The sequence below is a fragment of the Dermochelys coriacea genome, chromosome 27, assembly GCF_009764565.3.
Source record: "Dermochelys coriacea isolate rDerCor1 chromosome 27, rDerCor1.pri.v4, whole genome shotgun sequence".
Taxonomy (NCBI): domain Eukaryota; kingdom Metazoa; phylum Chordata; order Testudines; family Dermochelyidae; genus Dermochelys; species Dermochelys coriacea.
In genome coordinates, this window is record NC_050094.1 from 13,183,919 (window position 1) to 13,196,001 (window position 12,083).

At 65.5% G+C, this 12,083-nt stretch overlaps 1 protein-coding gene across 2 annotated transcripts in view; it reads left to right on the top strand.

The window, feature by feature from the left end:
* Window positions 1-12,083, top strand: part of THRA (thyroid hormone receptor alpha) — a 48,314-nt gene that overhangs the window by 24,620 nt on the left and 11,611 nt on the right. Inside the window, exons 3-6 of one of the 2 annotated variants that reach the window (XM_038385192.2) lie at window positions 4,806-5,063; window positions 10,022-10,083; window positions 11,342-11,442; window positions 11,902-12,049. In XM_038385192.2, coding sequence (XP_038241120.1) covers window positions 5,011-5,063; window positions 10,022-10,083; window positions 11,342-11,442; window positions 11,902-12,049 — 364 coding nt within the window. In that variant the 5' untranslated portion in view covers window positions 4,806-5,010. Of the gene's footprint in view, window positions 1-4,805; window positions 5,064-9,917; window positions 10,084-11,341; window positions 11,443-11,901; window positions 12,050-12,083 lie in introns of those variants that run through there. The other variant, XM_038385191.2, reaches the window with a different exon arrangement.

The following is a 12,083-nucleotide window of genomic DNA, read 5'->3' on the forward strand; positions in this document are numbered from 1 at the left end:
GAGCAGTGCCCATGCGGTGGGGAAGTTCTTTGGCATGAGAGCGCTCCTGTAGATGAGTGGAGAGCTTAACGATGACCTGCAGTTGGTTCTGGGGGCAGGGGCTCTGCCCTGTGGCCACCCACTTTTAGCCTGGAAGGGAAGCTGGTCAGGCCCCAGCCTGCGTGGTGTGGGGACACGGTTCCTTTCTTCTGAGTCATCTTGTGACTCCACGGAGCGCCAAGGCCTTTGCAAGTCAGAGTCCCGTGGGGCGGGGCAGTGGGTGGGGGGAAGAATGCTCAGTCTGGACCCCGGGAGCCCTGGTGCCCCCCAGCTCAGTGCTGATACCTTCCAGGGGTGCAGCCCCCACCCCCACAGCTACTCGGCAGCGATTTCCCCTGCAAGGAAGTGAGGGAAGGGGGAAAGGAGAAGTGTGACAAGCACCTCTCACCCCATTCCAAACCCTGCTGTGTCGGACCCGGACTCCTGCGTCCGAGCGAAGGCCGACTCCCTGTGTGCCCCAGCTGGGCCAGCCCCTGCCTTCTCCCTGGGCGCTGAGCTTGGTAAAGCGGCAGGCTCTGGCCCTGGTGTGTGAGTCCTGCTTGCCCGGACATGGCGCGGGTGGAGCTGAGAAAGGAGGCTTCTTAGATGGGCACCCTGGGCACTGGGCTCGCCAGGGCCATGCTGTGGGCTGTACAGAGCATGCGCTGGCAGCGTGGTCTGATGGTTAGAGCTTGCGGTTGGGACTCCGGGTCCTAGCCTAGCTCTGGGAGGGGCCTAGTATGTTAAAGCTGGTGGGGCTGGAAGTCCAGACTCCTGGGTTTTATTTCTGGCTGTCCCACTGCACTGACTCACCGTGTGAGTTGGGGCACTTCAATGCTGCTCAGTGCCTCAGTTTCCCTATCTGTGCAGTGGGCCGCAAGGCAGGCCAAGGTTGCCAGAAAAGGCCTGGTTTGTTCGTCCCTTCCCAGTGCCTGGCCAGGTCCCAGCCTCCTCCACACGTGGTCTGTTGGCTGCCGCAGGCTGATGGCGGGGCAGAAGCAGGTGGTGTCCTTGAACCCCCAGTCCCTCCCTCCTCCAGCCAGCAGCCCCAGGCTCCAGCCACGGGGCCACGCTGCCTCTGCTCTCAGCCCCGTCCAGGCTGGGGGAGTCCCAGGGGGCCGGGGGAGTGTCCCGCCGTGCCGCACTGCAGGAGCAAGGCCAAGCCCTGGCACACAACAGGCTGGTCTCTGGGCAGCCAGGGCAGGGTGACTTGTGGAGCTGATCCCCCGCCCGTCCCTGCTCTCCTGGCCGGGGTGGGGGGCGGGGGCTTAATGTCATCACACCCACTGCAGGGATCCCTCTGGGGCTCGGCACACCCATGTGCGCTGGCTGTGGGTGGGCACGGGGGTGTACTGCCAGGCCCACACTCAGCTCTGGGCTCTTGGGCAGCATGGGCTGGCAGGGTGCCGTGGGGCCCCTATTGTTGCAATGACCAGATGCAGTTCTCTCAGCTGGGGGGCAGAGGAGGGGGCTGGCTGAAAGCAGGCATGCCCGTTCACATACCTGCTTGTACGCCCGTGTGCACAGACACTTGTGCACTCCCCCCCTCCAAAAAAAATTCCACTCCTGTGTTCATTGCCCTTCGCTTGCAGTCATGTTAGTGTCCCAGAGTACAGATGGGGAAACTGAGGCACAGCAAGGGGAAGAGTCTGCCCTGAGGTCACGCACCAGGCCAGTGACAGAGCTGGGGATAGAACCCAGGAGTCCTGGCTCCCAGCCCCCCTGGCTCTAACCACTAGACCTAACTCCCCTCCCACAGCTGGGATAGAACCCAGGTGTCCTGGCTCCCAGGTCTGTGTTTTAACTTGCTCGCTCACATGCAGCACTGGGGCACTTGCCAGGAGTTTGAGAGTAGGAAGTTTCTGGCTCTGGGGCCCAGCGGGTCCCCGTCCCCAGCCCCCCTTGCTTCTCTCTGGCTGGGAAAGCCGCCCCCACCCCCTCCCCGGCAGTGCCTGGTGTGGGAGCCCTTCAGCTGTGGAGATTCTCTGCTCTGCGCAGTGCTGGGGCCGAGAGCATGACCGGCCTTGGCTGGCACCCAGGGAATCCCCATGAGGGTGAGGCCATGTCCTTGGCTCATCCCACCTGCTGGTGCCCTGGGGAGTGCCCGCTGTGGGGATCCGCCTGCCTGCCAGGCCAGTGCTGGGCCACCAGTGGGCATGGCACTGCCCCGGGCCGGTGCCCTCCCCACTTCCAGGGATAACCCCCTAGGCTCTGGGAGGGGAGATTCATTTGCATATCACCCATAAGGCCTTGCAGCACAGTAAGGTAGAGGCGGGAGGTTGCTGCCTTGTGAGGGATTTCCCCCTCTTGTCAAAGCTGCGCCTACCATACCCCTGAGAGGCAGCGCAGGCTAGTGGCTAGAGTGGGGGGGCCTAACAGGACTCCTGGGTTCTGCTCCCGGTTCTGGGAGGTGAGTGCAGGCTCGGGGTTTAGAAAGGTGGGGTGGGCAGAGAGGGGGGTTAGGAGCCAGGATGCCTGGGTTCTAGTACTGCCTCTGCCAGTCCCTGCCCCTCTGTGCCTCAGTTTCCCCCCATTACCTGGGGCTCTGGGTGCTGTGGGAAGAGAGTGCTGCTCTCACCCCCCCTCTTGTCTATGTCTGTCCTGCTTGGCTCCAGCCCGCAAGCCCAGGCCAGGGCAAATGGGGGGGGACATTCTTGTGATTTGCTCATAGGCTCCTCTTCCTGCTGGAGGGAGATGTGGCCCCTGGGTGTCCCCCGGACACCCCCCCCTTGGGAAGCGCAGCCCCTACGTTGTGGTCAGTTCTGGCTTCTCTGCTATGACTGGGCACCAGTACAATGGGAGAGGGGGGCAGGGGGTGCTGGGCTGGGTCATCAGCGAGGGCGGGATGGGGAACAGGCCAAGGTGGGGCCAGCTGGATGAGCGGGGGGCTGAACAGTCCCAGGGCTGGGAATGGCTCTGGGGCCGTCTGACCCGGATTGGAGCCTGTGGCCTGGAGACTCCGCGTCCCAGCCCTGCAGCTGTCCAGTGTCTCCCTGTCTGCCCCGTGACTGCCTGGTGGGGGAGCCCGAAGGCTGGGCATCTTCAGCTGCTCTCGGGAGCTGCACGGTGTCCCCACCTCTCCAAATCACTCACGCCCAGGCCCCCCTCGCTCCCCGAAGGCTTCTGCCCCGGGGCCTCCCACCATGGGTGTAACAGCCACAGCTCTAGGGGGAGGGACACCTCCCGGAGGAAGGGGCGAGCCGGAGCTATTCTCAAGGGCCTTGCGGTGCTGGGTGCTTTTGGGGATGGGGGCAGATCAGGACCGTGTCACACAGGCCAGGAGGCAAAGGTGCTGTTGCACCGCAGCAGTGGTGCTTGTGACTGGTGCACGCCCCCCGGACGTGTGTGACCCGCAGCACTCGGGACAAGTGTGCATGCTTCCCCGGCTCTCAGGACATGCGTCCCCCTCCCTCCCAGGCTCTCGCGACAGGCGTGCGTGCCCCCTGGCTCTTGGGACACGTTTCTCCCCTCTCCCCCCGGCTCTCGGGACACGTGCGCCTGCTCTCGCATGAGGCTGCCCCCTTGCACATGCTTCTCCGCACAGAGCTGCATTCTGCCAGGCACAGGTCTGCCCCCTCATGCGCAGCCTGTTGCACACTGGCATGCCAGTACCGACGCTCCACACGTGCTCGTGCAAACTCTTGTGCACACCCCCCACCTGCAAACTCTTGCGCTCCATGGATGTGCCAAGCCACAGCTGTAGGTTAATGCACCCGGCACGTCTCTCTTCCTACCCCTGCGATTCTGTGCCAGCCCCGATGCCCGGCAGGCCCTGCCACTTGCCATCTCAAGCCCCCTCCGCCGAGGCCCTCATCTGGCGGCAGTGGGGCCATGTGCCCTGGGGCGGCCACGCCTCTGCTGGGTTCGCCGGGAAGCCGGGAGCGCCAGTCTCTTGTCCTCAGCCGACCCCGGAGCGCGATTGTTCCCACACGTGTTCTGTGTGCCCAGCCGTCACGCACCGAGCGAGACCCCGCCGGGGGTCAGCCGAGGACACAGCTCACCTCCCCCCACCTCCCGACACTTCCTGTCTCAGGGGGAGGGGGGCCCTGCGGGGACCCCGCTTCTCCGCTGCCCTTTGATGCGTCTGCTTAGCTTGGCCCTGTGCCAGGCTGTCTGCAGACATCCTTATGTTGGGATGGGGGGGAAGGGAGGGCGAGGGGAAGTAGCTGGGGGGGGGGTTGCACGTCCGTGCCCTGTGCCAGGCTGCGGGAGGGCATCCAGCTGCTTGTTAACCTCTGGGTAACCTCAGTTGCTGTCCGGAAGGGGAAGAGGACGGGCTCCCGGCCGGGGTGGGGGGAAGGTGTGTGCTTGGGGGAGCCCAGGGCTGGTGAGCCCCTGGGGGATTCCAGCAGCCCCCTTCCCTGCGTCTGACTTTCCGTCTCGCCTGTACCTCCCCTTTGTCTGCCATCAGAGCAGTGTGATAGCCGGGGGGGGGGGTGTTGCCTGGGGGACAGGGATTTGCAGTGGGGCTGAGGGGATCCCAGTCACACACCCCCCCATGGTTCCCGTCCTTCACAGAGCGGAACCAGGCCCCTTCCCGTCCCCATCCGTGGGGTGCAAGTGCCCCAATCCCTCTCGCTGGCCATGGGCATGGAGCCCGTGCTCCCCACTGGAGGGGGCCCTTTCAGGGCAAAGCTGAGCCCCACAATGGGGGGACGGGGTAAGAGCCCTAGCACAGCTTGGTAGCAGGGGTTCTTCCGCCACTTCTGGGTGGGGAGTTAGTCCCTGCCCTCTGCCAAGATTGGGCCCCGTAGCTGCCATTTCAAGCCCGTGTTTGTTTTTTGTAGGGTGTCTCCCACTGGGACAGGCGCCCCTCCCCCCTGACCCCTGGGGGATGGTCTCCGCCAGCGGGCGCTGAGCCAGGCGCCATGGGGTGCGCGCCATAGACACCCCCCGGCGCCCCGCGTCTGCCGTGGCGGCCGCGGTGCAGAGCACCTGGGGGCGGAGCCCACCTTGGTCTCTCCTGAGCGCTCCTGGATGGAATTGCGGTGAATGGAACAGAAGCCCAGCACCCTGGACTGCCTGTCGGAGCCAGAGGAAACCCGGTAAGAGCTGGGGGGAGCCCTGTCGCACCCCCTTCCTGCAACCCCGCTAAGCCCCCTGCACCCCTTCCCAACTCCCCCCCCCCCCCCCGAACATTCCCTGTCGCTCCCCTCTCCATCCAAAGCACTGTGACCTGCCCTGGCCTAGGGCAACCTCCCCTAGTGGTCCGTATTCTAAGGGGATAACAGCCTATTTCTGGTGCTAGCTGATGGAGTTCTCCCTTCAGCTTGAGCGGCAGAGGCTTGGTGCTGCTGATCTGATGGTCCCAGGTTCTGGCGGCCCAAGGTGGGTGGCTGAGCTGGACTCATCCTGATTCCCACCCCCAACTTTTTATCCCTGTAGATTGGCACTGCCCCCTTAGTTGGGGGATGGGTGGATGAGTTCAACCCTTGGGGGAGGGACTGGCATGGCTTAGCATAGAGGAGGGGCTGGCCAGGCCAGGCCAGGCCAGGCTGACTACGGCCTCCTGCCCATGCTGGTCCCTTTGTGGCTCGGGGCTTGTGGGCCCTGGACAACTCTGAATTCAGGGCCGTGTTTGCACCCACGTGGGGCTCTCTGGGTGAGTCAGCAGCCCCCTCCCCTCCAAGCAGAGCCGGGGCAGCAGTCGGGGGGGTATGAAAGACAGGGTATGCACGAGCGCGTATGCTAGTGCAGATGGGTGTGCCCATGCGTGCTGCAAAGAGCCAGTGCCAGCTGGTCCCGTTTCCTGCGCTACCCGCCCAGGCTGGGAAGGGGGGGGGTGAGAGAATGGGTCCATTTTCCAGCACTGGCCCCAGCTCGGCCCAGCTGGATTCAGGGCAGCAGCAGGTGTCTCCTTGCCAGCGGGCAGACAGGCAGCCCACACCACTGCGCTGCATTTGCACAGCCTCTCGCTCCGGTTTCCTGTCCCCCATGACCTGGGGTGCAGGTGGCCCTGCCCACCGCTGGATCAGATGGCTCATTCACTTCTGCCTCCTTGAATGCCCCCCCTCGTCCCCAGTCTCTGCTGTCACTCCCTGTCCTAACTGGCCGCGCATTGTTGCTGCGTGTCCCTTGCTGCGATCCACCCCAGAGCCTGCTGCATTTTGTGGGGGGGGAGAGTGGGAACAATCCCTAGTTGTCAAGATCTTTGGGGTGCAAACTAGATGGAAACCCACCCACCTGAAGGCCATGAATAGGAACCCTCCCCAGGCCCGTGGGGTCAGCGGGCAGGCGGTGCTGGCTGAGGCTGGGGGGCAAAAGGGGCAGGTTATGGGACGTGCTCTCTGCACATTCTGCAGAGCCATGCAGGGACCGGGATTCCTCTCTGTCTCTGGGGCTGTGCTTGTGGGGGGGACCCAAGCAGCTTGTGCCTCCAGGGCTGCAAACACCCTTCCTGCCAGCCCGGACTCCTCCTGGGTGCAGGACTTGAGCCTTGCAGAGCTCGGCCTCGGGGCTGGCGCAGGACTCCTGGAGCAGAGCCGAGATTGCATGCTCTTCCCTAAAGACGGAGTCCCTAGAGAACAGACATGCACGCTGTTGTGCATTCACACACATGCGTGTGTGTGCAAACAGGTACAGACGTGCGAGGCTCGAGGTGTTGCACAACCTCTGTGCATGCACATGCTCTCCCGCGTTCTCAGGGTCCCTCACATCCCGGCCTTGGGTCACCAGCCCCTTAACCCTCACACTGCTGTGGGGGAGCTCTCTGCTCTGAGGGGTGCAGACCGTGACTACCCCCGTCCAGCACTCCCTGGAGGCAGATGCCCTCCTACAGAGGGGGAAACTGAGGCACGGAGGAGGGAGGCAACGTGTCCAGGGTCTCCCCGCACATCCCCATCTTTGGCCGAGAGCGGAGCCCGGGGATGTGTGGGCCAGAGATGCGCACCTGTGATTGGCGCACCTGGCCACCGGGTGGCAGTGTCACTCCACAGGAACCCAGCCCTGGGGCATTCACCTGCCTGAGAATGACTCTGTGGGGCGGAGCCTGCAGCTCCCGCTAGCTGCCCTCTGGGTGCTGGGCCACCCCTGCTGGCCGGGGCCTTGGGACGGGAGGGGGAGCGTTGGAGGCCCTGGCCTGCTGGGGGGGGCTTCTCAGGGTGGGGGAAGTGGGGACCAGAGCCAGCGCTGACACATGCTCCCTAGTGCTGCCCAGCCCTGCAGAGCCATGTGGGGCCGGGGCTGGGGCTTTCCACCCCTGCCTGCTCTGGAGGGGTTGGCATGAGCCACTGGATCAGGTTGCCTGTGATTTACTGCTCCCGTCAGGAGGGATAAAGGGTCCCCAGCCAAGGGAGGCAGGGCAGTGGGGGGGTCAGCACTGACTAGTGGTTTGTGCTGGCTCCCCACAGCTCTCTTGTCCCCAGCTCTGGGAGGGGAGTGGGGTCTAGTGGTTAGAGCAGGGGGAGAGCCAGGACTCTGGGGTTCTCTGCCCAACTCCAGCCCCGCCTTGCTGATGGAGCGGCTTGCCCCCATTTGCCCTGGGAGCAGTCTCCGGGTCAGGCAAGGCAGGAGGAAACCCGTTACCCGAAGGCTCCTGTCTCCTGGTGACCCGGCAGCCCCCACGAAGGCCCCACGCCTTGGCGGTACCCAGCTGGTAAACAAGCTGCGTGAGCACAGGCAGGGCTGGGGCAGATTCCCCAGGAGAGCACGTGGCTCCCCCCGCCAGGAGCTGGGTCAAGGCAGGGTCACCCTCTGAGCCCCTGGGCGGCTCTGGGCCTCGGAGCAGGAGAATCCCCTTTTCTGGTTCAGCCCCACAGGGTTGGGCCTGGGCTCTGTGCTGCCCGTGTGCCCCCTTCCCCCGCACTGCTCCCCCTGCAGGATTGGGCCCCAAGCTGTGGGGAGGTGAGGGGGCTCTGTGCTGTTCTCCCTGCAGGATCCAGCCCCGGGCTGGGGGGAGGGGGCTCTATGCTGCCCTCCCTTGCGCTGCGGGGGTGGGGGTGTCTCTCCATGCTACACAGCCCCGTCCTGCCCTCCCTACAGAGCCGAGATTTGGGGGGGGCACGTGGGCCCTTGGCAGGCTGCCAGGGAGCACGGAGCTCCCAGGAGCAACCCCACGGGGGTGGGGGTGCTCCCCGGTCTCCCATGCACAGCTCTGCCGGTGCCCCTCAATCCCGGCCTGAGCCCCTTGGCCATGCCAGCCCCATGCCCCTGGCTCGGTGCCAGACCCACACCCAGGAAACCCCAGGCTGATCTTTTCCAGCCGCTCGCACCAATGGAATCGCGACATGCAAATGACTTGCCGGCCCCGGCTGCCGATTGGCCGACCTGCCTCTGCCAGCTGGGCCAAAAGGACATTTTGTCTTTGAATATCACTGAGAGTGAAAAACCAGCCCTGGGCCCTGGGGGCCACCGACACCCCCCCAGCCTGCCCTGGGCCTTCCTTTCCAGTGCCCCCCGGCCTGCCCTTCCCCCCCACGCCTGCCCAGTGCCCCCCAGCCTGCCCCCCCACCTGCTCTGTGCCTTCCTGCCCCATGCCCTCCTGCCCTGTATCCCCTGGTCTGCCCTGCGCCTGCCCGGTCCCTACGCCCCGTCTCCCCGGCTGCCCTGTGCCCTCCTGCCCCATGCCCCCCCCTGGCCTGCCCTGTGCCTGCCCAGTCCCCTATGCCCTGTCTCCCCGGCTGCCCCATGCCCTTCTGCCCCGCGCCCACCTGCCCTGACCCCCCCACCAGCCTGCGCCCCCCTGCGCCGTGCCTGCCAGGCCTTGGGGCGAGGGACCCCTGCCCTGTGCTAATCCATGGCCCCTCTTGGACCCAGGGAGCTGGAAGAGCCCCAGCGGGCAGGTCCGAGAGGGCAGTGGTTGGTGGAGTCCCTGGCTGCAGCTGGGACGCGTGGCCCGTTGCCCATTTGTGGTGTTAAATTCCCCTCCCACCCCCCCTCCTGGGCTCTGCTCCCCCCACCCCCGGATCCAGCTGGGGCCTGTTTCGCTCGTGGCATGTCACGGCGCCACCTTGTGGTTTGCTCGGCCAGAGTCCCGTCGCCTCTGCCTGGGGGTTCCTGGGGCGTCACTGCAGCAAACCCCTCCGAGCTCGGCCGTCCTGGGGACAGAAGGGCATGCGAGGCCCCTCTGCAGCTGGCATTCCCCCTCTCTTCCCCCCCCCCACAGCGGGCGGATCAGCACCCCCTGAACTGGGCAGGTTGAGTGCCACTGCTGGGGACCAGCTTCCGCACCCTCTGCCCCCCTCACCCCCTCCGATCTCGGTGCCCTGGAGCCTCTGAATCCAACCCTTGGATTCCTGTTTATTGAGACTCGGAGGGCATGGAGAGCATGAGACTGCACGGCAGCTGGGGGGGAACGGGATCAGGTTAGAGGCCTGGTGGGGGGTTGATAGAGTTAGATGGCGGGGGGGCAGAGGGGGATGGGGTCCGGGGCAGAGGGAGGGACGGTGTCGGAGTTACAGAGCTGCGGGGGGATGGAGTTGGGGTTAGAGGGACGGGGGGAATGGGGTCTGGGTCAGAGGGAGGGACGGGGTCGGAGTTACAGGGCTGGGGGGGATCGGGTTGGGGTTAGAGGGACGGGGGGAATGGGGTGTGGGTCAGAGGGAGGGATGGGGTCAGAGTTACAGGGCTGGGGGGGTTGGGGTTGGGGTTAGAGGGACGGAGGGAATGGGGTCGGAGTTACAGGACTGGGGGGGATGGGGATGGGGTTGGGGTTAGAGGGACGGGGGGTGGCGTCAGGTTTATAGGGCCAGAGGAGGTCACTCAGTGGGTGGGAGGAGGAGGCCCGGCCCGGGCTATGGGGGGGGCTCAGAGCCTCCCCCTGGCCCTCCCAAGCCCCCTTATCTCTCCTGCTCTCCCAGATAACAGCCTATCGCGCCCCTGGCCGGCCCCTTGGCCCTGCAGCCTGAGCTGGGGCTGGCCTGTGGGTGGCTGCCCTAGGCCTTGGCTTGCCCGACTGTGCAATGGGGACAGGAGGGGCGACCCGCCTGTCGGGGGGGCTCCCGAGGGGGGGCGGCTCGGGGGGCATCGCTGCAGGTAACCAGGCCTTGTTCTCGCTCTGCTGCAGGTGGCTGGATGGGAAACGCAAAAGAAAGAGCAGCCAATGTTCGGTGAAGAGCAGCATGTCAGGTACTGTGTGTGTGTCCCCCCCCCCCCGCCTGCGCCAGGCCTGTTCATTCCCCCCCCCGGGGCCTGTCCCATCCCCCTGCCCCTGGACAGGTTGCGGGCACCCCAGGGCGTTGTCTCGTGTCCCGGCTGATGGGTCAGCATGTGGCTGTTTTCTCCTTGACCTCGTCACTGGGCCCTGGCCCAGGCTGGGGGGCACCACAGCTCTGGGCAGGTTAGTGCCCCCTTCCCAGGGCACTTGGTGTCCAGGCCAGGAGGGTGCAGGGTCCGGCCGTGTTCGGTGCGCCCCCCACAAAGGAGATCCGTTCCTACAGTGCCCTAGGGAGGGTCTCAGGGTCAGGCCAGGGCGTGGGGGGGGGCCGGCTCCAAGTCCCAGGGAGGTTGGGCTGGGGCAGGTCAGGGTATCAGCTCCAGCAGGCTGGACAGTGGGGCCCTGCCGGCGGGAGATAAACCCACTGGCTCAGCAAACAACATGACATCCGTGACGGGGGTGGGGGCCTGTCTCAGGGACAAGGCTGGCAGGGCTTCCCAGCTGGAATGGGAGCAGTGCCGGATGCTTTTAGGGGCGTGGAGGGGGCAGCACAATGGAGGTGTGGAGCATGGAGGGGACGGCGAGGGGGGGCATGGTCAGCTTAGGGGGGCTCTGTGCCCATCTTCATCTGTGTTTCCTAAGTCAAGTTCCTTGGTTGCAGCGTCTGACATTTTCCGTGCAAGACCTTGGCTCCTCCAGGCCCTGCAGCTGCACCCGGTGCCCGCTGGCGTCCCCACCTGCCAGAACAAGGCACCCTGGGGGCATCTCTCTCTTTGTCCCCAGCCCTGGTTCCATGGGCAGCCCCTGCCCACTTGCTGAGTGCAATGTGCTTTGGCTGTCGGCTCCTCAGCGGCCCGCTGGACACGTCTGCGTTGCCTCCGCTCTGTGCCCTGGGCCGTGCTCGCCCGCTGCTTGGCACCTGCCCCTGGCCCTGGTTCTCTGTGACACCCTGCCCCACTCGGGTCCTTCCTTGCCCGTGTGCTGCCCAGCCCTGGGCTCTGCGCCCGGGGCCTACAGCATGGAGCAGAACAGTTGCACCTGAGTGAACGTGCCGCCCCCCCGGGGCTCCAGCCTGCTGGCACAGGGCCTGGGTCCCTGACACCCCTGGGGCTGTCCCAGGCTGTGGGTTTCTTCTGCCACCGCACCCGCTTCCTGCAGGCCGTGGGGCTCCCTCTCTCCCCCGAGCGCTGGCTCCGCTGGGCTGTAACCTCTGGGCTCCCTCCTCCCCAGGGTACATCCCTAGTTACCTGGACAAAGATGAACAATGTGTCGTGTGCGGTGACAAGGCGACCGGCTACCACTACCGCTGCATCACCTGCGAGGGCTGCAAGGTGAGACGCGGCCTGGCCACCCCCACACCTGCGGGGCAGCAGGCTCCCCCACCGCCAAGGGAGGCGCCTGGGTGTCTCAAGAGCTCAGCAGCATTAGGCTTGGTCTGCATGTGGAGGGGAGACCTCTGGGGGGGGCTCACTGGGGCGCTCTCCCCTCTGGGGCAGGGGAGTTGTGGTAAGGTTGGAGGAGGTGGACACAGGATCCTCCATTGCTTCTTTCCGTTCTAACCTGTCACATAATTGTTGCCAGGCTGCACCTCAGAGGTGGCTGCACCCCTGTGCCAAGAGAGCCACCCCCACGATACCAGCTTTGTGCCTGTTTAGGATCCTGTGGGGCTGCATGGGGGCTCGTTCCTCTGGGGGCCTCCTCCTGCACCTGCCTTTCCAGGGGCGGGGGTGGATAGGTTCAGGGCTGGGCTGGCCCAGGGGTCTCACCAGGGCCTGTCCTGCTCCCCGCAGGGCTTTTTCCGACGGACCATCCAGAAGAACCTGCACCCGACCTACTCCTGCAAGTACGATGGCAGCTGTGTCATCGACAAGATCACCCGCAACCAGTGCCAGCTGTGCCGCTTCAAGAAGTGCATCGCCGTGGGCATGGCCATGGACTGTAAGGGGGGAGGGGCAGCCAGCGGCTGGGGGGG